The sequence below is a fragment of the Phaethon lepturus genome, unplaced genomic scaffold (genome assembly GCF_000687285.1).
Source record: "Phaethon lepturus isolate BGI_N335 unplaced genomic scaffold, ASM68728v1 scaffold42575, whole genome shotgun sequence".
NCBI lineage: Eukaryota > Metazoa > Chordata > Aves > Phaethontiformes > Phaethontidae > Phaethon > Phaethon lepturus.
The window spans coordinates 278-20,331 of record NW_010539219.1 but is presented as its reverse complement, the minus strand read 5'-3'; the positions used below and the strand labels follow the sequence as shown (position 1 = coordinate 20,331).

The window sequence follows — 20,054 nt, the reverse complement described above, 5'->3', positions numbered from 1 at the left end:
GGCGGCCGAAAGCAGCCCGGCCGCGGAGTCTAGACAAGAGATTAGCGAGGCTGGAACCGGCAGGAAGAGGCCAAAAGCGCCTTATTTTAGCAATAAGGGCGCAGCTGCAGCTCCGAGGGCGGGGAGGACACAGGAGGCCCTGCTTGTGGGCACGGGGCGGGGGTCAGCCATGGCCCGTCCTCAGCCCTCCCGGCTCCCGACGCCCCAGGAGGGCAGCAAGCCCCCCGCTCTGCCCCAGGCTCCCACCGCAAGCCTCACCAGGGCTGCAGGCCCCAAGGAGAGGGACCAGCTCCGCGGGTGGCTCCCCGCTTCAGCTTCTCCCCCCTCCATGAGACGCTCGCACTCACGTGGCTCAGCAGCCCCTCCGACACGCTCCTCCCGAGGAGAGCTCAGCAAGCGGCCGCAGCGCTTCTCGACTGGATTACGGCTTAGCTGAGTTATTAACTAATAAGCAGGTCAAGTTATGGGATTAAAAAATCCTTTTCATTCTCCCCACTCCGACCCCTTTGTCTCCCGCCTTGTTTCCAGCCAGCAACCGCAGCTGGAGGAAGGACTGGCCCGTTGCTACCCTGTACATCTGGGGGCTTTCCTTCTCTGCCCTGAGCCACCACGTGCGACAAGTCACTTTGCCGGCATTTTCCTCATCCGACAGATTAAAGTCAGCCACCCGCACCCAGCAACATCAGTACAAAATGTTTACTGAGCCCACATCACTACTGCACAGGTCCATCGCACTTCTCGCATACTAATGGAAAAAAACAATTAAAATATGCATCTTCCCAAGTACCGGAGGCACCAAAACACGTACAAAAGGCAAGAGGCCGAACACAAGTCCCGCCACCCACAGAGCTGGCAGGCCAGGGAAAAGCAAGGAAAATTATTGATTTTTTTTTAAGGACTTTTCTTGGCATCTTTACCCCCACTGATTCACAAGGCTTTGGCGGCTCAGGGCAGGACCTGCAGTGGCTCAGGGCGTGCTCACAGCTCTGGTCCAGGGTTAGAGAAAGGAGCTGTCTCAAAGCCAGGTGAGGAGACCAAGCGGCTGCCTCCTCCCTGCTGGAATTACCAGCCAGAGGCTTTGGTCCCCCCGAGTTCACACGGTGCTGGGGGAATAAGCCCAAGTGGAGAGGATCCTGGACACCCGCTGCCAGCGCTCAGCTATGACTGTTCCCAGGATTAACCTCTGGATCCTCTGGTTCCTCACCAGTCCCAACGCTACCCTGCCTTGGATGCAGCTGGGAGGTGATTTGGGGGGATGAGGGGCAGCCACTGCAGTCCTGAACAACCATTTTGGGGAGCTGCTGACCTATGTCCTGTCTCCGGCACCGGAGCGAGTGCGCACAGAGCAGCCACACGTGATGGGGACGCTACAGGGCCCTTTGCACCAGGACAGTCACAAGCCGTGGCCGCGGGAGCTCAGCCAGCGCAAAGCAAAGGATGGGAAGGTCTGGCCAGGACTGAACCAGCTCTAATTTGCGTTGGGTATTTTTATTGCATCTCCGAGAAGACAGCTGGCCGAGGAAGAGGGGAACAGAATCTTTATGCCTTACAAACACAGAAGAGCAACTGGTATTTTAGCAGCAAGGACGTGGCTGTCATGATTGTTGCATCCACCAGTGCCTTCACTCACCTCACGGGCCGTACCCGGCCTGGGCCAGGACCTACAGCACCTGCCGTGGGCTGGATCTCGTCACAGCCTTATTTAAAAATAAGAGCCCTGCTTTACATTGTATCTTTCTCCCCTTTTTTTGGCTCAAAACATCCTCAGGTAGTGCTGATGGTTAGAGGCTAGTGTTGCCCCAGGCACCTCAGTCTCTACTGGGGGATCCTACGGATGGAGAATAGGATCCATCACCTGCACGGCCAGGCAGATCCTTCACCCCAGAGATTTCGCTGTCCTGGAAACCTGCACAGAGGCACTTTTGTCACCATCAAGTCCAACAGCTTTCAATGAACTCGCTGTCCGCCACCTCCTTCGTGCACGCAGGGCTACACCAACACAGGGGCAGCTACGGAGGCCAGGCAGGGGACGCAGGAGCAGAAAATGAGGCAGGAGGTAGACATTGCTCAAAATGTTCAGCAGAGAGAGATTAAATCTTTTTTTCTCCCCAAAACATGCAGAAAAGAATCCCACAGACCAAGCTAGTTAGCTATTTCTTTATCCAACTCGGCTTCACTCCATGTTTTGCTCCAGCTTTATACAAGTAAATCTGTATATAACGTTCCTGATGACCTTACACTCGCAAGGGAAGAAGGATGGCACCACAACCGCACCTGCACACACACAGCCAACGCCATTTTCGGGGTGGGTAGAGAGGAGAAAAACAAAGTCACCACCTTTGTCTAACAGACGCGTTGTAATATTAAATGAAAGCTTAACAAAAGTCTTTTAAGAAAATCCCTCCCAGCCCTAGCCTACCACTCCATCAGCACAGCACATAGCGTGTTTGAGACCTGCTCAGCTCAGCACGTGCCTGAGGGCCAGTTGGCTTTCTTGGGCCAGTTTAACTCATGCTCTCTTGCCAGTCTGCGAGTACCACAGGAGCTGATGCCTCTCAGAAAAGCAGAGCACGCCTGCCGTAGAAAAAGCCCTCACGCAGGTCTTGGGTCCCAGGCAAATTTCTACTGAGAGTTACACGAGAGTGCGACCTGGTAACTTCAAGCCTCAGAGCTCCAGCAATTAAGCAGCACGTCACCATCAACGGCTGTTTAGATGCCGTCAGAGCAAGGAGGTCCCCTGCAAGGAAAGACAGCCGAGTAACGAACAGCTCGAGGTCTTTCCAGAGGGTGCCCAGGAGTTTCCAGATCTCTGCTCGTGTCCTCGTGCCGGAAGTGAAGGGTCTTCATGTACGAAGAGAGGATCGCGGGTGCTCTTCATCCCGTCCCCTCCTATTTTAAGATGATGTGGTAGCTATCATTGGTTTCAGCTGTAAAAGAAGCAGAGCTCATGAGCCACCCGCAACAGCGAAGGAATCCACTGGTCAAGCGGATCGGACACAAGAGCTCCCCAAGAAGTATGGAAGGGACATCCAAGTCAGAGCCCGGGCATTTACACACCTTTCATGGTGTCCAGAACGAAACAGGATTCGTCTTGGAAGTTCTGTATCATCTGAAAGAAGCCGCAAAAGCCAGCTTAGCCTGAGGCTGTATTTAAACAAAGCAGAAGAGTTTCACAGCCCTAAGTGAAGGCTTTGCGTTCCGCCATTCAGTGATGGGCAGAGTACCGAAAGGGCTAGAAGCTGCTCGGGCAGGAGCTTAGTGCTCTGGGAGGTAGGAAAGGCACCAGCCATAAATATTTATTCCTTCCTCCAGCTCTCCAGAGCGGAAGGTTCTGAACCAGCAAACTGAGAGAGAGACCATCGGATTCTGGGATGCAGGTCTGAAAGCAAAGTCCTCCCAGAGCAATTCCCCTCCCTGTTTTTATGGCAAAACTAGAAGAAACCCAAGCATCAAGGTGCGCACGCAGCCTGGACTAGCTCTGGGAGAGCTGTTCATGCCTGATAAACCTCATGGGTTTAAGTGAGGTGCCCCTGGCAGCACAGCAGCATCCCTAGACCTCAGTGATTAGCTCCCAAGCTGTTGGAAACCAGAGGTGACTGCGCAGGGCCCTTCCTGAAGGCCTGCCCACAGGACCCGTTCCCTGCGGTCCCGCACAACCTCCACGGCGGAGCTCAGAGCACAATCAGACACAAACCAGCTGAAGCAACCCAGTGCAAGAGGTAAAAAATAAGGAGCACACAGAGGCTGTTACCTCGTCACTGATCAGCACATGTATCCCCGTCGGACCTTGCTTGTAAATCTGGCTGATCTGCTGGGAAGAGATGCTGAAGAGCTGGGCCAGCTTTTCCGTCAGCTCCACCGCCGTCAGTTCCTCCAGATAAATAGCGTGGTACACTGCGGGGAGAACTACTATTATAGACGCCAAGCACAGCTCCCATGTCTACCCCGTAGGTGCAGGGAGGGTTTAGCTAGTGCCACGCACGCTAGCCTAGGGAGCAGATGCTTAGAGGAGCGTCGCAAACAGGCTGCTCTCTGCCCAGGAACATCACAGCCCTGTTGGGAAGGGACTCTGTGCAGCCCATCAACTTTTCAGCAGGTTAAACACCCGCTCTGCTGCGCCCGACTCACGCAGCTATCATCTTTCCAAGCCCAAGCTGCTAAATCTACACGCGATTGCAGCGCGTCCCTGCTGTCTGCTCTTGCTATGTGGCTGCAGCCGTACCCTAAGCTGCATCAGCATCAGCTCCACAGTAACCTGGCTGTCATCAATGTCCTGCAATGCTTGCTCTGCATTTATGCAGTCCTTGCCCCAAAAAGCTGCTATTTCATATATATGAAAAAAAAAAAAAAGCTGCTATATTTCATATAGCATCAGCCGAACAACTTTTTGGACCGTTCCTGGCGATTTTCAATCCCAGCAGGAAAGGAAACACCGCCCCAGCACCTCCCCAGAGCCTCCCCTGTTGCCCCACTCCCACGAGGCAGGTCTCTGGGGGGAAGCGAGAAGATCCGAATTGGAGCAGGGCAAGGAAAGGACGAGCTGTTTGCTTTTGCACTTGCTGCTCCAATCACGGAGGTGGATAAACCGGCGCCTGGCTGCTCCGCAAATGTAGGTCACTCATTGTTGTCTGGGCAATGCTGGATTCTCACAGGAGCTATCATTTGTCAGCATAGAGCAGGCAACATGCCGACAGTCAGATTTGCAGCCACTCATTTGGTGGGCAAGGAGAAAAATCAGCTGGGTAGGACCAGGGCAAGTAAAAAGGGTTCGCTGCGATCTTTTGGCACCCTTACCAAAGGAAAGCGTGCGCAACCCCTCGGTTTGGGTACAGAGCCTGCATTAGGTTGCAGGTGAGCTCACACGTGAGCTCGCTGCCTCCTTGCAGCAAAGGGACAAGGATGACAGCAGCCAACACGAGGCATAGCAGCTGAAAACAAAAGCCACAGACCATCTTCAAGCTGCTGTATGGGCTCAGTGGGGTCTGGTAACACAAGCAGCCCTGGCTGCAAGAGGGGCTTTTTGCCAGCCCAAAATCCATGGGGCAGTGGTGTGGGGACAAGGGGATGAAAGGCCACTGGAGCTGAGCACCCGTGGGCAGCAGCAGTGGGGCTGGAAACAGCCCCCACTGCATTTCTATTTGCTGAACCCCCAGCCGTTACCTTCCCCCTCGCCCTGTCAGCAGCAACCCAAGCCCACGTGCCCCCAGCCAGGCTTCAAAGCCCTTACCAAAAAAAGTACTGGTTACTGTGTCCCCGTCCTCGTGTTTCTGCTGGAGGTCCCTCAGCTGCTGGGACTCCTGACACACGTAGATGGTCAGTCTGGGCCGCACCATCCTATGGGCAGAGCAGTCAGTGAACACCATCAGATTTGCTCAAGGACACCTCTAGTTCCCAACACGTTGCCAGAGCTCTTCCCTCCCCAGTATCCTCAGAAGGAAAAGATGAGATCTATGAACTCATCTTGAAGCAAAACCATCGTGGTCCTCCCGACCTTGTTGATGCAACAAAGGTTTTTCAGAGAAGGGGATGAAGTCGGCAAGGGGACGCGGTGCCAACTGGCTACCAAGCAGCTAACTTGGACATTCCGCTTCCGAGGACAGAGCGGCCACGGGTCAGACCGAGCTCTGCTGGTTAACACGCACGCTCCTTGTTCACAGAGTCTCATTTTGCAGTGCAAAAGCCGACAGCGTCTCCTGCCCTCCGTGCCCTTCTCCCCAGCACAGCGCGACCACGTTCCCCTGCTACCTCCTGGCCATCGGAGGCAGTACATTAACCCCCTGGAATGCTTCCCACCCGCGCAGCTCTCGCTGCCCCGTATCAGAAACGTGTGCCGATGCCTCCCCAGACCTTCCCTCCGGGATACAGCCCACCCTGTGCCCTGCGCCTCTCCCCCGGGCTGCAGCAGCGCCTTCTGAAACGCTCCAGCTCAGACGGGAGGTCAGTTAAACACCAGTCCCTGCTTCTTCAGGGCGAGGTGCAAAGGAATATTCCCTGCCTGCGAAGGAAATTCCACTGAGAGGCTGTTCAGAGGGCGGAGGAAACAAGTACTGTATCGGCAGGACTTTCTGGCTTGTGGCTTGGTTCTCTGACACTCAAAGAGTAAGATAATTTCTAACGCTTCTCTCCCACGTGGATTTTCTTCCCAGATTGTCTCTGGAGCAGTTACCCTGCTGGCTAAGTTATCAAATTCGACTGAAAGAGGTTCAGGAAGGTTAATGAAACTCTGTTCTCTCTAATAGCAAGAGCCAAGCAAACAGGCTAAAACAAATACAATTTACCTTCCATCCACAACCAGCTTTTAAGCAAACAACATACCGTCCTTTTAACGCGTTGAAGAGCCTGATGCCATCCGCAGGGCCACAGATCTGGATAACGTCTTCTCTGGTCAGCTTCAGTAAGTCTGCACCTACAGTTTTAAAAACCAAAAGGAGAGAAAAGTCACACAATCCAGCCCGAAGTGTCTGGGATGGGGGGGACTCCGGGCATCGCAGCTGCAGTGGCTTCCCCTCCTCCCGCTCACAGAGCTCACCCTATTCCCAAATTGCTTCTGCCTTCTGCTAACAACCTCCCTCTTGCTTCCCCCAGAAAGAATCTCGTAAGATTTTTTCCCAGATTGCTTTTGCAAGAGGGGGTTTTGGTACAACCCTGCATCCCGTATTATCATTTACGGCCGCTACCCAGCGCCTCGGTAACCCTGGAGGCCGTATCGCCAGGGAAGGAGAGGAAAATAAATACGAAGCATTTCTTTACACACAGTGCTTTCCCCCAGATCAGCATTTCTCAGTTTGTTTTAAGACTGGGGGGTGCTGCAAGCTCCTGGAAGAGAAACCACCCCAGCCCCCACTATTTTGCCAGTTGAGAGCGAGGTGAGAAACGAGAAACGCAGCTTTCAGGAAGCCAAGTTTTATTGTTACAAAAAAATAAACGTTTTTTAAAATCTCATATATTTGCAACGGTAACACGAAGACAGCCTCAGGAGCAAGAGGAGGCAGAGTGACTCGGCACAGAGAAGGGGCAGACATGGAGGGAATGTCAAAACCTACCTGAGAAGTTTCTGAAAAGCCGAGAAAAAGTGGAGAAGCGGTTTCGGTGCAGCCACTGCTGGGCCTCCTGGGGTGTGCTGGTGGGCAAGAGGTTCTGCAACGTAGGAAAAGAAGGGTCACAGCCTCAGAGGTGACGTGGAAGCATTTCCACTGAGGAACGCACACAGGTCAGCTCAGTCAGTGTTTATCATCACCATCTTAAATCGAGACCCTAGTGATCCAGGCTCACAGCACATGGACAATAAAGGCTGCAGCCTGGACAGGTTTTGATTTAAAAGGCTTCAGAGGGACAGAGAAAGAGGAAGGAAGCAAAGGAAAAAGCACAGTGAAGATCAAGGCAATAAGTAAAGGTCACAGTGAGCTACAAAAAGCTTGCTCACAGCTCCACATCGCTGTACTGGACATTTTTCAGCCCGTCACCTCTTTTTCCAACTAGGAGTCAAAAAGAAGTTATAACTCCCCAAAGATGTTAAACTAGAGCAGTCCCTTCCCCAGAGAACTACAGCCACCCACGACCGCGCCCCCGCTCCCTCCCCAAATCCCCTTTTCTGACCTGTGCACCATCCTTACCACAAGCATAAGCTCTGAGGTGTGACTTACATCTGCGATCGGAGGGGGTGGCTCGGGCTGATGGTTCGGCGAGCCATTGCTAGGTTGGGGAAAAGAGCCAGACAGAGCAAAACACGAGGTTAAGCATCGCTCTTCCCCTTCCGGCACGGGATCCCGGCAGGCAGCAACCACCACCCTCCAAGTCCCATAGCTGAGACCACTGAAACACAGGGACAGACAACTACGTGGCTGCAGCAACACCATCCCTGTTGCAGTGCGGTACTTTGCAAGAACGAACGGCTTATGCCGGAGCATTAAGGCAACGGGGAAAGAGCGAAGCAGGCTGGAAGGTGTACTGCTGATCAAATGCATACAGGCTTCTCGTGCAAGGGCTGAGCTTTGCTGCAGCCAGGAAAGGTAGCTTTCAAAAAGCTTCAAGGGCTTTAATTTGATTTTCCCCCACCGACACAGCCTCTTAGGCTGCTTCCACCCCCGTGCGCCTTGGAATCACCGATCACCGCCAGCGCAGACACCTCAATCTCTCGCGCAAGGCAGAGATCAATAATAGCCAGCCAGCCTCTTCTCCGGACTTACCCTTCGCCAATGGAAAAACTGCTGTGGGAACTGTTGAAGCCGGGGGATGGCGTGTTATTGACGTACGTTATCTCTGGCCAGGGAGAACACTGGAAAGGAAAACCCAGCAGAGTCACAGGGTTGCTTTGAACAAGCACGCACATCTGCTCCGGTCAGCACAGGTTAACAGCTATTTGCCGACCAACAACCGACTACAAAACAGAATTCAAGAGTAGAACTCAAGAATAAAGCAGGGGATTAAAAGAAGCCATGCCAATTCCCTGCAGCTGGTCACAAAGCTCAGATTTAGCAATTCTTAACCTCAAAAGGCCAAAAGTCACAAAATTCAAATGCAGGGAGATCTAGGATCTAAACCATTGCTCTGGCGCTGGGCTGACACACACGGCGCCCGCCAGCCTGGACGCCTCCGGGCAGCAAGCCACGCAGCGCATCGCGCCTGCATCGGGCACTGCCGCGCGTCCCCGAATTCACTCGGGGCAGGACGAGGGCTCCCTCCCCAGGGCTGTTCAGCACCGTCCCCTCAGACGATCGCATTTTAATAGACCTACACTTTCCACTACCACGGGGAGGAAACAATGGCGTTTTCTGCCAGCTCACAACCTCGGTGGCCAGTTGCCACATGGGCAAAATGAAGCTTGCAGGGAGAAATAAAAATCTTTTATTAGATGATCTATCACAGTGTGGAAAAATCCATCATGTTTCCAAGCCCTTTTTCGGGTCTAGTAAGAAACACCTCCTCTGCCTACAAACTTTATCTTGCTTTTGTCTTGCAGCTATTAACAGCTTGGCCAAACATTTCACAGCAGAACAGCCAGTTCCTTGCCACCTGCGAGCGAGGCAAGCCAGGTTTCGTTAAAACAACGATGCCAACCACTGCATGAAAAGAGCACCCCACCTCTGTGAGTATCGTAGTTTCATATGAAGGCTGGTATTTCTCTTTCTCATGAGGTGTTCGCTTCTCCATCTTTTCCCTGTCTGTCTTCTGCTTCCGATCAGCTCCTTTGGGCTGGAAAGGAGATATTCCTGTTAGAACAGAAGCATGGCAAGGGCAGCAGCAGGCGGCTGGATGGATGTACAAGAAATGTAAGAATCAGAAAAGGTGACTCACTCACTTGTTGCTTTACAGAGGGAAAAGGAAAAGGGCTGGCACTATCTGCACAGAGAATTAACTACGGTGACAGCACTGCTTCTGTAACAACCCCAGTACCCTGATCTACCCACACCCCTAAAGTGGGGTCCAGAACATCTGAACAAGGAGGTGAAACATTTTTCTAAAGAAATTTCTCCCGACAGCGTATGTTGGCTGTAAGGGGCCAAAGGCCAGTTTCTGGTGTCACATATCTGAGCTGTGTCTTCTGCACCTTCACCAACCACTTTGAGAGGCGGCATTTCAGTGGCACAAACTGCACCAGAACATGAGAGCGCTCAGTTGTGTCCTTGTTTTTGCCACGACCTTGAAAAACCGTGCACTTTCTCACACGCAAGATTAAGATGATTTTACTTGTTGCCTTTATCAAATGCCCAAAGCCCTGGAGAAAGCAGCAAGAGAGCGCCGTTGTAACCACCACAGCTATCCCGGTGCTCCCCTTGGCAGAATCCTGAAGAAATTCCCTTAAAACTTGGCTGCGCACGGTCTCTGCCTGCACTCATAAGCGAAAGGAATTTGGCCTTGGTGGACCAACACAAGTTGCGTGCCGACACGCGGATGCCTCCCGAGTGGATGAGTGCACCCATGGCACCAGTGGGGAAGCTTTAGGACTGTGAATACAGCCCTCCCGCTCCCCCAGGCTCCAAATCTCCAAATCTCTTTTCCTCTGGACAGCAAAGCTGAGACCTGAACAAGCTACCACCACGTTCCAAGCTGGGCAAGGAGGTGCTGCTTAGCTGTGACTTGATTAGGCAGTTTCTGCCATGAAAATCTAATGGTTGCTCTTATCTTACCACGGTCGGCGCTGCTGCTTCTGGCAGCTAGAAAGGATCTGTGCTCCAGGCACCAACGAGCCTGGGTAAGGGGCCCTCAGCAGCTGTTTTGAAAGCACCGAAATGCTCCCAGCTCTGGGGGGGCAGAGGGGAGAAAGGCAAGAGCAGGGCACGAGCCTGAATCACGTTAACCCACAAAGGACACGCTGCAGCGAACAGATCTCACGCAGGCACAGGGAAACACGCACGGTGTTGAGTCTGCCGCCCAAACAGCAGCCCTGACCCCAGGAGAGCAGCTGCGTCAGACGAGCAGGAGATAAAGCTGAGACCATCAGAGATCATCTGCAAGGGAGACCGTGCCCTGAAGCCACAGCTTGACTGCTTTGAGTTTTCCTGGTTCAAGGTCAGAGACAAAAAAACCCCAATCCAAGCCCCATGCCCTGGCACAAAACGCTGAAGCTCAGTAGAAACGCAGCGCCAGATGCCTCGCAATCTCACTATCCTCCGGGTGCTTTTGTCCAGCCTTTTACCCCCAACTCCGCAGCCATCCGCTCAGGCTGTTTGCATCGAGATGGCAGCCAGAGCTGAAACAAGCCCTAACAAATCACACCCCTGCCTTCAAAACGTTATAATCCGAACGGGCAAAAGGGAAGAGAGGGAAGGGGAAAGATGCCAAGTCAAGCACAGCGGGGCACGCTGCCCAATATCCCGCAGCAGCTTCACCGGCAGAACTGCAAAACAGTGCAGGCGCCCGGCCAGGCGACGGACCCCGCTGCGTGCCAAGTGCCCCTAAAGGGAGGACAGAGGAGCCACGGACAAGATTTTGCGTGGTGCTACAGGGAGGATGGGGTAACGGAGGCAACCTCAGCGTACCAGACAGCGTGGGCACGGCGTGTCCCTGCTTATTCCCTGCGGAGCCGCCCCCGCGACACAGCACCTGGCCACTTCTCGGCCAGGCTGCGGCTGCCACTGCCCGGTCGTGGCTTTGGGTTTCTGCAAACCGTTTCGCAACAGGGACCAGACACCCGCGCCGCTGGAGAGGCAGGATCCAGACGGACCATCAGCAACAGGTAGTAATAAAGTGAGGAGCTTACACACACACTAGAGCTCCTTGGAGGATCTCCCAAGCTGATAAGACTAGACGTGGGAGGTTTCAGCTGCGGCTGCCACTGCCCGGTCGTGGCTTTGGGTTTCTGCAAACCGTTTCGCAACAGGGACCAGACACCCGCGCCGCTGGAGAGGCAGGATCCAGACGGACCATCAGCAACAGGTAGTAATAAAGTGAGGAGCTTACACACACACTAGAGCTCCTTGGAGGATCTCCCAAGCTGATAAGACTAGACGTGGGAGGTTTCAGGCAGAGGCAACAACCACCCACATTCTCCCTGTACGTTGTTCTTGGCTTACTTGTTTTGTAGCCTCAATGGCAACGCAAGACCAGAAGGACCGAGAGGCCCTTTTGCTGGCAAGCTCAGCCACTGTCCTGCACCTTGACATTCGCTGGGGCTGCAGCGTGAATCGGGGCTGACTCCCAGTTTGTTTGCTGGTGTGGAAACGCCACCAACAGGCTGAGGTACCTTGAAGACCTTGATCTGGCAGCTGGCAGAATGCAGATGCTCTGTGTACTCGCCGTTCTCATTCTCCTTAAATGTGTCTATCTGGACCCGAAAAGGTACTCCCTTCTCTCCTCCATGCTTCCGCATGGTGAACTCCGTGCTGATACAGTGAACCTGGGGGAAGGCAAGGCATCCGGCGGTCAGTAATCCTGCCGTGTGCGACTGACCACAAAACTTCCCATTCCCCTCGTGGGAGCCAGGACAGCGCTCACGTGAAGAGCTGCCTGGGGAGAAGGGCGGAATACAGAGCTGGGATGGGATCACATCAAGCACCCCCAGCATTAAGGAGTTAAGGGGATGCCACAGCAGAGGCAGAGCCACATTTCTTCCAACAAGTTTTGCAACCTCTCAACGTTACAAGCAAGCTCCGGATCAGCAGGGCAGGGAGTTCTGCTGCACCAGCCTCCACGCGCTGCAGCCTGTTTATTTTAGGTGGGAGGGCCAGATTTCCAAGAGGTATTTTAGGTTTAGGCAGCTGTTGACATGTGCAAAAGCATCTAAGCAAGATGGAAACCCAAATCACAAAACCAGCAGGACCTAAACCACCACAAAAATGTGTCAAACAACTTATTGGTGGTCAACTGTGCCCATGCCTTGCTAACACATGAACTGCTACTCTCATGCATCGCTTGAGGCAGGAGGCAGGGTGTATTTTAGTTGACATCCTTCTACCACTGTAACATCTGGCTGCTATTTCACTGCTCTGAGTGAAAAAGAATAAAAACAAAAGCACCTTCTTCCCCTTTGGAAAACTTATTTTTACCCCTAGACACCCGCCACAAGAGGAGTTTCCTCACTTCTTCTCTTTTACCTGGATAAACACCGAAGTTCTCTTTGAAGGATCCCATAGAAACTCCACTGTGTTGAGCTGGGTTGGGTTTGCTCTAGGGTCAATGATGCCCACGGACATTGGGATATCTGCAGGGGCACACATGGAGAACAAGCTGCGGTTTGTAGGAGAAGGAAGAGATTCGCAGGGAACGTAGGGAAGAACCAACAATGTCTCTCAAAGCGCAGAATCGTGACAGCACTTTGTCCCTTAACGTCAAGGGACCAAGAGCCCAGCTGGAGGCACTTCAGGCACCCACACCTCCTCCAGCCCCAGCCAAGGTGCTGGCACGGGGACTCACCTATGTCCAGTATCCTGTCCCCAGGCCTGTTCCACCGCCAGCCCTCCAGCTGCTGATGCTCCGTGTACTGCAGCCGCCGGTCATGAAACACCACCCGGAAAATGCTCTAGAGGGGAGAAACAGTCAGTGCCTGGAGCTGCCCTGGGAAACGTGACAGTCTTCAAGCTGTGGGGCATTTCCCAGTGCGAGAAAAAGGGCCGAGAGGGAAGCAGAGGATCCTGAAGGCTTCATGAAGATGCCAAAGCAATAAAAGCAAGCTCAGACAGACCCTTGAGACAGAAGCATGAAGGTGGCAGCTTATCCTTCCCAAAACTAAAGCCATCACTTCTGGCTCAAGCCCAGGCCCCGTGAGACTGACTGGGCACCACCAGCCAGGTTGGGCTCAACAAGGTGGGAGAAAGGGAAAAGAAACTCCCAACCAAGCCAGACTTATCCCACACGTGCTGTCACAGAGGCTGCTGCAGGAACGCAGGACAAGACCTCGCTGGCTGCTCCCTATGGCATGGGGTGGCCTCAGCTGGACACGCGTACCCGTGCTCTCCGCCTACCTTTACCAGTTTCCCATTTATCTCGGGCAGCTCCCCAATTTTCCTGTTGTCCAGCATCCGGATTTCATAGGACTGCCCTGAGAGGCAAAAAAGACAAGGGCACCTCGCGGTTAGTTGGGGATGGACCTTCGCTGCTGCCCCTCCTCTGGCATTTCGGCATTGTCTTCTGCCACACTGGACATGCCGCTTGACCTTGCCATGTTTTAGTGCAGGGTCATACAAGCATGAGCCATCAGAGCCACAGCTGTAACGTCCCTCTCCAGGAACAGCATCCTCCCCCTTCCTGCAGCAGTACTTTCCAGGAATTACCCTCATTAACCCAAGGCCAAGGACAGGGAAGAAATCGATTACACAAGCTTGAGCTGGCTTTGGTCGCCAACCCTGATCTTCCAGTTCTACTTGAAAGCAGCGGGTACAGCTTGAACCTGTAAAACACACCCGCTGCAGAGCACCCCAGCGCTGGTACACCAGTTAACCACCTTACATCACGCAGATTTTAATTAGGTTAAATCCTACAGGTGGTTCACGCCACGGGCAGGCAGCAAGGCAAAGGAGCCGGCGCTTCCAAACAGGAGCAATCTGGAGTTTACTAATCGAGGAGCTTTCCATTCCCAAAGGGAAATTTCCAAAGGCAGAATTCTATTTTTTTAGGGTGTTTACACGAGGCGCATGCAGCCTGCTGAGGGCACGGGGCTTCTCTCACCTTGGTTGAGATAGGTGAGCGTTTCGTCGTGGAGCTTGACGGCGGGGGAAGTGGCGGCACACAGCACGTACTGAAAAGGCAGAATTTTGTTCTCGTTTTCGGGAGGCAAACTCGATTCTTCCTGCTTGAAGATGGGCAGGGCAAGGACGTCACTGCGAAGAGATTTGTCAGACAGATTCATTTCAGCTTTGGCTACAGAGAGATGATGTGTTTGGTATTTAATTCCTCCTCCTAGGAAGAGCTTTGAGCTTCTTTTTTCATTAAAAAAGCACATACCCTGACATCTCTCTGCAGAACTGCAAAGGAGCATTAAAGCAGACCGAGTAGCCTGAGGACTTGACACTCTTGCTATAGCTTTGTCCGAGTTAGCCTCCATACCCACCCAAACCCCACGCGTTTCTTGCTTCAAAGCCGAGAGACAACAGAGTTTGTGTTTCAAACTGAACCCCAACTCCCCTGGCAGCACGACTCCTGCACCACTTGTGCGTCAGCGCAGAGCTGCTGCAAAGACAGACACACAGAATGACATACGTGTCGCACCGATAAACGCCCGTCCTCTTCCTCACAGAACTGGCCTGCTCACCTCTGCCAGCAAACTGGCCGCTAACCCTTTCCCCAGCTCCAAGCGGAGTGGCCAGGAGCTCATGTGCCCTCCACGAGAGGCTTGGCAGGAATTTGAAGTCTTGCTCAGGTCGAGGTTGCCAATTTTTTTGCCATGTGCTTGTAAAAGCCAATTTTTTTTTTGCTCTGTGCTTTTAAAAGCTCTCCAAGGCCCCAGCGAACCAGGGTGTCAGGCAAAGCGAAGGCAGAGACCTCAGGGCACGTGGGACAGGAGGGACGCGTGGTCGGAGCGCCAAACCCTCCCTCCCGCAGCTGTAACCTGCTGCACGACACACACAAACATCTCCGTGGAGCAAATCCTGCAGGCTCTGACATGGAAAGGGCCCGTCCAAAACGAAGGCGGCAGGAGGTGGAACCCCAGCTTTCCCCAAACCCATCAACAAGCCCCCAGACTCGAGAGCCCTTTTGCTGGGCACCACACAACCAGCCAGCCCTGACCCAAGCCGAGGGCTCGGGGTGCCCACAGAGGTCAGAAGACGCCGCGCATCACTGGCGGCACAGCCCGCGCCGTGGGTTCCCACGCCACGGGACGTGGGAGAAACCAGACCCAGGTTTCCGGACAACCGCAGGCACCTCTTTTACACCTCAGAGGTCTGCCTCTTGCCGAAAGCCGCCACGACTCGGGAGGAACTGCCCTGGGGAGCCGTCAGGATGGCTTCACCACAAACCATTAACCTGCAACAGCCCAGGCACCTTTCTGGCTACCGGGTTATACGGGATGAGTTACATGGGAGCTCCACGCCGCGCCAGAGCAGCACGGAGCTGCTCCAGCTGGCACCAGCTTGGGCTCGTCACCCTCTGGATGCTGTCACGCCGCTCTCGGCGCCGGCTGGGAAAAGCGAGGCTGCCAAAGCCCCACGCTACCAACTTCTCCCAGGTGAAGGCTGTCTCCAGGTCTTCGCGATTATGCAAAAAGCTTGCCGTCTCCACTCCCCTCCGATCACAGACACTTTTCCATACCCAAAAGGCCACCGGGCAACAAGAACTTGCTGAATAATGTTAATTTAAAAACCATCAGCGATATCCCTGAGCCTATGGACACATATTTAACAGAAATTGTTTCAGAAGCTGACTCTCAGCAGTTGTTTTGAGCCACAACAATGGCCAAGAGCGATTACTCCATAGCGCATAAACCAGAACACGCTCCCACCCATCCACACGAGCAGAGCCCGGAGCAAAAGCAGAGCCTGGGCAAACACGCTTGAGCACGGCCGCGACCGCAGAGCTGCGGATCAGCTACCGGGGCCACCCAGCACCATCCCAACACCCCCAGGTGAAACACGGCGTGGGGACAGAGCTATTCGGGTCCCTTCGAAGGGCGGTCGCGAAGTGCTAAGCCCCGCTGAAGAGCCGGGTTGCCTTCCCCTCCCGTTACAGGCTTTGGATACTCGTGGGTGTGCAAGGAAGAAGTTCAATCAGCATTTTTTTCCCTTTAGTTGAACATTAAAAACCTTTCCCAAGGAAAAACTGGACTTGTCTGGCCAAATACCAGCTCCCACCCTAACAGGGCTTTAACCCTTTGGTCTCCAGAGACTAAATTATCCACCAGCGCTGTTCAAGGAACACCTATCACTGCTGCCCAAACCCGAGCAGGAGAGCCAAATCCCAACTTATCAGACATTACACAGAGCCGCGCGGGTGCCCCGGTCTCGGCACTGACGATGCATCAGGCGCATGTACACAATTAGGCAAATCACACAAGCCGGAGGATGAACTTCCCTGCAGCTCCATCTCATTAGCAGAGGAACAGCGTTTCCTCCCGCAGGAGGATTTCTCGCCCAAGCACGCTGCCGAGACAGGACAAAGCACGGATCTTACCAATCCCCGTTAGAAAGCACAGGGCGTGAGGAGGGGGAAGACCAGCACTAAGCCGCTGCGCCCAGACAGACGGGGAAATTAATTGAAAGGCTACGCCCTGCACAAATTCTCCTGGCAGCTGGAGGAACGCAGGATGCACTTCTGCACGCATGAGCGCTCGTTTTCCTCGCAAGCTTCGACACGGCAGTGCTTCAATCCCATTTCTGCAGCCTCGGGAGACCCCGGGTTTTGCTTTCTTTTGCTTTGCCTCGCACAAAAACAGTCAGGGTGAGAAAGAGGCAAAGCTCGACTGACCTCGCCGCTCGGAGAGCCAGCACATCGCCGTCATCCCGGCTTTCGCTCACTCTTCCCGTGCACGCGAAGCTCTCACGCGATGCTGGATCCACGCTACGCAGCACAGTGCTCTGCTGTAATATCACAAGCTGCTTTTTCAGGGCTCCAGGAGCTCCACATGGCCACTACGACCGCTTGGATGCCTGCTAAGAGGAGCGGCAGAGCCGTCCCTGCAAAACCTCCCCAAATCCAGCCTCTAGACTTGTGTTCGCCAAGACCCTGCATAACCACAACCCAAATCCATATTTTATTGTAGGTTGCAAAAGGGGAAAAAAGAACTTAGTCACATCCCTGTATTTCTGGAACAAGAGTCCAACCCAATTAATCAGGAATAATCATCAAGCAAACGATGGTTTGCTTTTGCAAGCAGCTACTGGGGAAGCAGAGCTGCTTTCGGTGCAACCCCGCGTGCACGGACAGGTTGGTAGAGCATCGCCGCGACAGCCCTGCCTGCGGGGAGCGATCCTTCGCCATCGCAACGGCCGTGGGTTTTGCCAAGAGCCCCTCGGCTGGGACCTCCGTTCGTTCAGACGCCGTTACTTGTCTGTGCTATAGGACCCAGGTAACAGGGTCAGCTTTATGCATCGCAGGGCGCAATAGAAAATTAACTATTTCTAGAGACAACGTGGTTATAAAACAGCAAGGGAAAGCTCGGCAGCTCCTGGGCCTGGCGTCTTCGTGGCATCTCCAGGGGAAGGACAACCTCAGCCACCTGCAAACGGCAGCAAAACGCCGCAGCCACGGCCGAGACCTGCGAGGCGATTCGCAGCGGTACAGAAAGCACTTTGTTAATTTGCCTCCCTGCTAGTCCCACGCTGCCATTGCCCACCAAGTTCAAGAACAAACGTTTTGTGGGTTGTCTGGGGAGAGCCAGGAAGCTGTGAGTCCTGCAGGTACCAACGTCCCACGAGCAGCCCCTTGCGACATCCCCGCGATGCCCAGCGTGGCCAAAGCGAGCACCCGTCAGCAGATTCTTCTTTAGACAAACCCATGCACGGTCCTGCCTGCTCCAAAGGCACCTGGAGAAGTTCCTGCAATGCCTGGGGACACCCTCCCTCTAAAAAAAAAAAGCAGTATTTCACTGTGCAATTTAACATGCTTTTAGGGAAACACACTTCACTTAAGGCCTTTGGTTCTGGGGTGGGAGAGAATCTCCTGGAAAAGAGGGAAAAAAATAATTACAGAAAAACTCTGCGGATGGAAGCATTCAGTCAATGCCCCATTATCACCTCCAAAGCCACCCCCGCTCTCCTAAAAACCTAATTCCAGGGAACAACAGTAACGCCAAGAATTCAGGCTCGTTAACAAACGCAAAGCACAATCCTACCATGCAACTCAAATGAGAAAAAGCTCCCAGCCGAGCAACAACTCATCTCCAGCCACCACCTACCAGCACTCGTTCCCAAGGTAATAACGTGCCTCTTCCATAGGCAGAGGGGATGAAAGCGGAAAACCCCGACGGGGCAAGCACAGAAAAGCCAGAAACACGCTCAAAACCCAAGGTGCCTGTTGAAACCTTTCCCCGCTTCCCACGACATGGAGAGAAAATGTCAGATGTCAGGACAGGAAGGTCGGCGCGCTCACCTACGGGGGCACACGCTCTATTTATGGGCAGCGCAGGTCAAGAAAAGCCTCCGAAAAAGAGTCAGGTTTCAGACGACCGAGCGAGCCCCGCAGAGAGCGCAGCTCGGCAGCAGGTCGGGCTCAGAGCAGCAGCACAGCCACCAACACGGAGCTCAAAGCCCTTTCGCACTGGTAATACCAGCGTGGAAAAGCTTTGCAACCGGTTTGGTGCACGGCACGGGGACGTGCAGAGCCGTGGCCTCGGGAAACCTCGGCTCAAACCTCCGGTGCTGAAAGCCGGTGCCCAGCTGGGTCAGCTGTGGTAGGTAAAGGATGTAAACGCTTTAAGCTTGCAACTGCAAGATTTCCTTGTGCAATTAAAACTTCGATGCATGGCCAGCGGGTTGGTGTTGCTATTGCCAGGAGAGGTGACGGACGCGTTCCCTCTGAGCTCGCACACCTTTGGGACTTCGGGGTTTTTTCCCCAAGCACTCCAATTAAACAAACCCCAAAGGTCATGACAGATCCTAAAGGCGGTCAGGGGTAACTTTGGGAAGGTGCTGGCTCTCCTCGTCCCTGGAAGGAAGGAGAGGGAGGCTGGATGAGAAGAGCTGCTCTTCCACCTCCCCTGGAAAAGGGCAGGGGCTGGAAGTTGCTTTCCAGCCTGTTTTACCGTAAGCAATCACCCGACAGGTCATTTTTAGTTCTGACTTTTACCACTTCCAATTGCAGCACCCTCAGAAAGCCCCAGTCTTGCGTCAAGGTGTCCTCTTGCGCATCCTCCTCCTGGACGGTTTAACCTCAGTCCCAACCTCCAAACCCTTCTTTGCCACCCGCCTGCGTGCCCAGCTCCTGCCTTGGGTCTGCGCAGAGGAATTCATCTCGTCCTCCCTCCTCGCTTCCAGCCGGGGGGGTTCCCAGGATGAAAACAAGCACAACAGAAGTCCCATTTGAACTAATAAAGCTCTCACCCCAAATTACACCACAGCAGCACTCTTGCAGGTGGCCTCGGATCTGCACCGGCCCACGATGGAGCCAATTAATCAAGGACGGCGGCAGGGAGGCGCGTGGCCGCTCGTAGACCGACTCGGCAGACCCCGTCCAGCCCAACACCGCGTCCACGGGCTGTGCTTCCCCGGTATAACACACTCAGCCAGAAACGAGGGTTACCGGGTCTTCAACAGCGAGTACGACGTGGTGCTTTGGCCCCATGGCTGTAGGGACGCTCAGACGAGCGGCTGGATGCCAGAGCCGGGATCGGGAGGGCAGAGCGGCGAAGCAAGCTGGGACCCATCTCTGGGGCACAGGCCACGTACTTGTGCGATATGGTTTGAGCGTCCAACACTGCAGGGTCCCGATCCCCATCGCTGCACTCATGCACAGGGCGTTTTGACGCCATGGGGTCCTGCTCCTCGCCTTTGATTTAGCTCAGAGTCAGAAGGGCAGAGCTGGCCTGACCCAAAAAACCCACGCTGGTGTTCCTCCGGGAGCGTAATTATTTAGGGCAAAGTACCGCTCCTGGGGCGATTACTGTACACTGCACAAAACCAAAGCAACCAGCCAGCGGAGGAGAAGCGTGGGACTAGCGCTGGACGATTTAGCTGCCATTTGAGGAC

At 54.0% G+C, this 20,054-nt stretch overlaps 1 protein-coding gene across 1 annotated transcript; it reads right to left on the bottom strand.

Annotated features, from left to right (window-relative positions):
• Positions 1–2,889: 2,889 nt before the first annotated feature.
• TFCP2 (transcription factor CP2) lies at positions 2,890–18,303 on the bottom strand. Its single transcript, XM_010287055.1, has 15 exons — positions 18,266–18,303; positions 14,104–14,255; positions 13,401–13,477; positions 12,853–12,958; positions 12,534–12,640; positions 11,684–11,836; positions 9,082–9,192; positions 8,187–8,275; positions 7,614–7,692; positions 7,044–7,137; positions 6,316–6,406; positions 5,228–5,334; positions 3,752–3,894; positions 3,058–3,109; positions 2,890–2,927 (listed from the first exon to the last, which is right to left on the bottom strand). The coding sequence occupies exons 1-15, from the start codon at positions 18,301–18,303 to the stop codon at positions 2,890–2,892; spliced, it is 1,437 nt and encodes a 478-aa protein (XP_010285357.1).
• Between the last annotated feature and the right edge of the window lie 1,751 nt (positions 18,304–20,054).

Bases quoted from the DNA above. Each gene is read 5' to 3' on its own strand.
- TFCP2 (XM_010287055.1), bottom strand. From the start codon at position 18,303: ATGGAAGAGGCACGTTATTACCTTGGGAACGAGTGCTG. The intron at 7,693-8,186 runs GTAAGTCCGGAG...TCCCCAACCTAG, and splicing joins AGTTTTTCCATTGGCGAAGG to CAATGGCTCGCCGAACCATC. The intron at 3,110-3,751 runs GTAACAGCCTCT...GGCTTCTTTCAG, and splicing joins ATGTGCTGATCAGTGACGAG to ATGATACAGAACTTCCAAGA.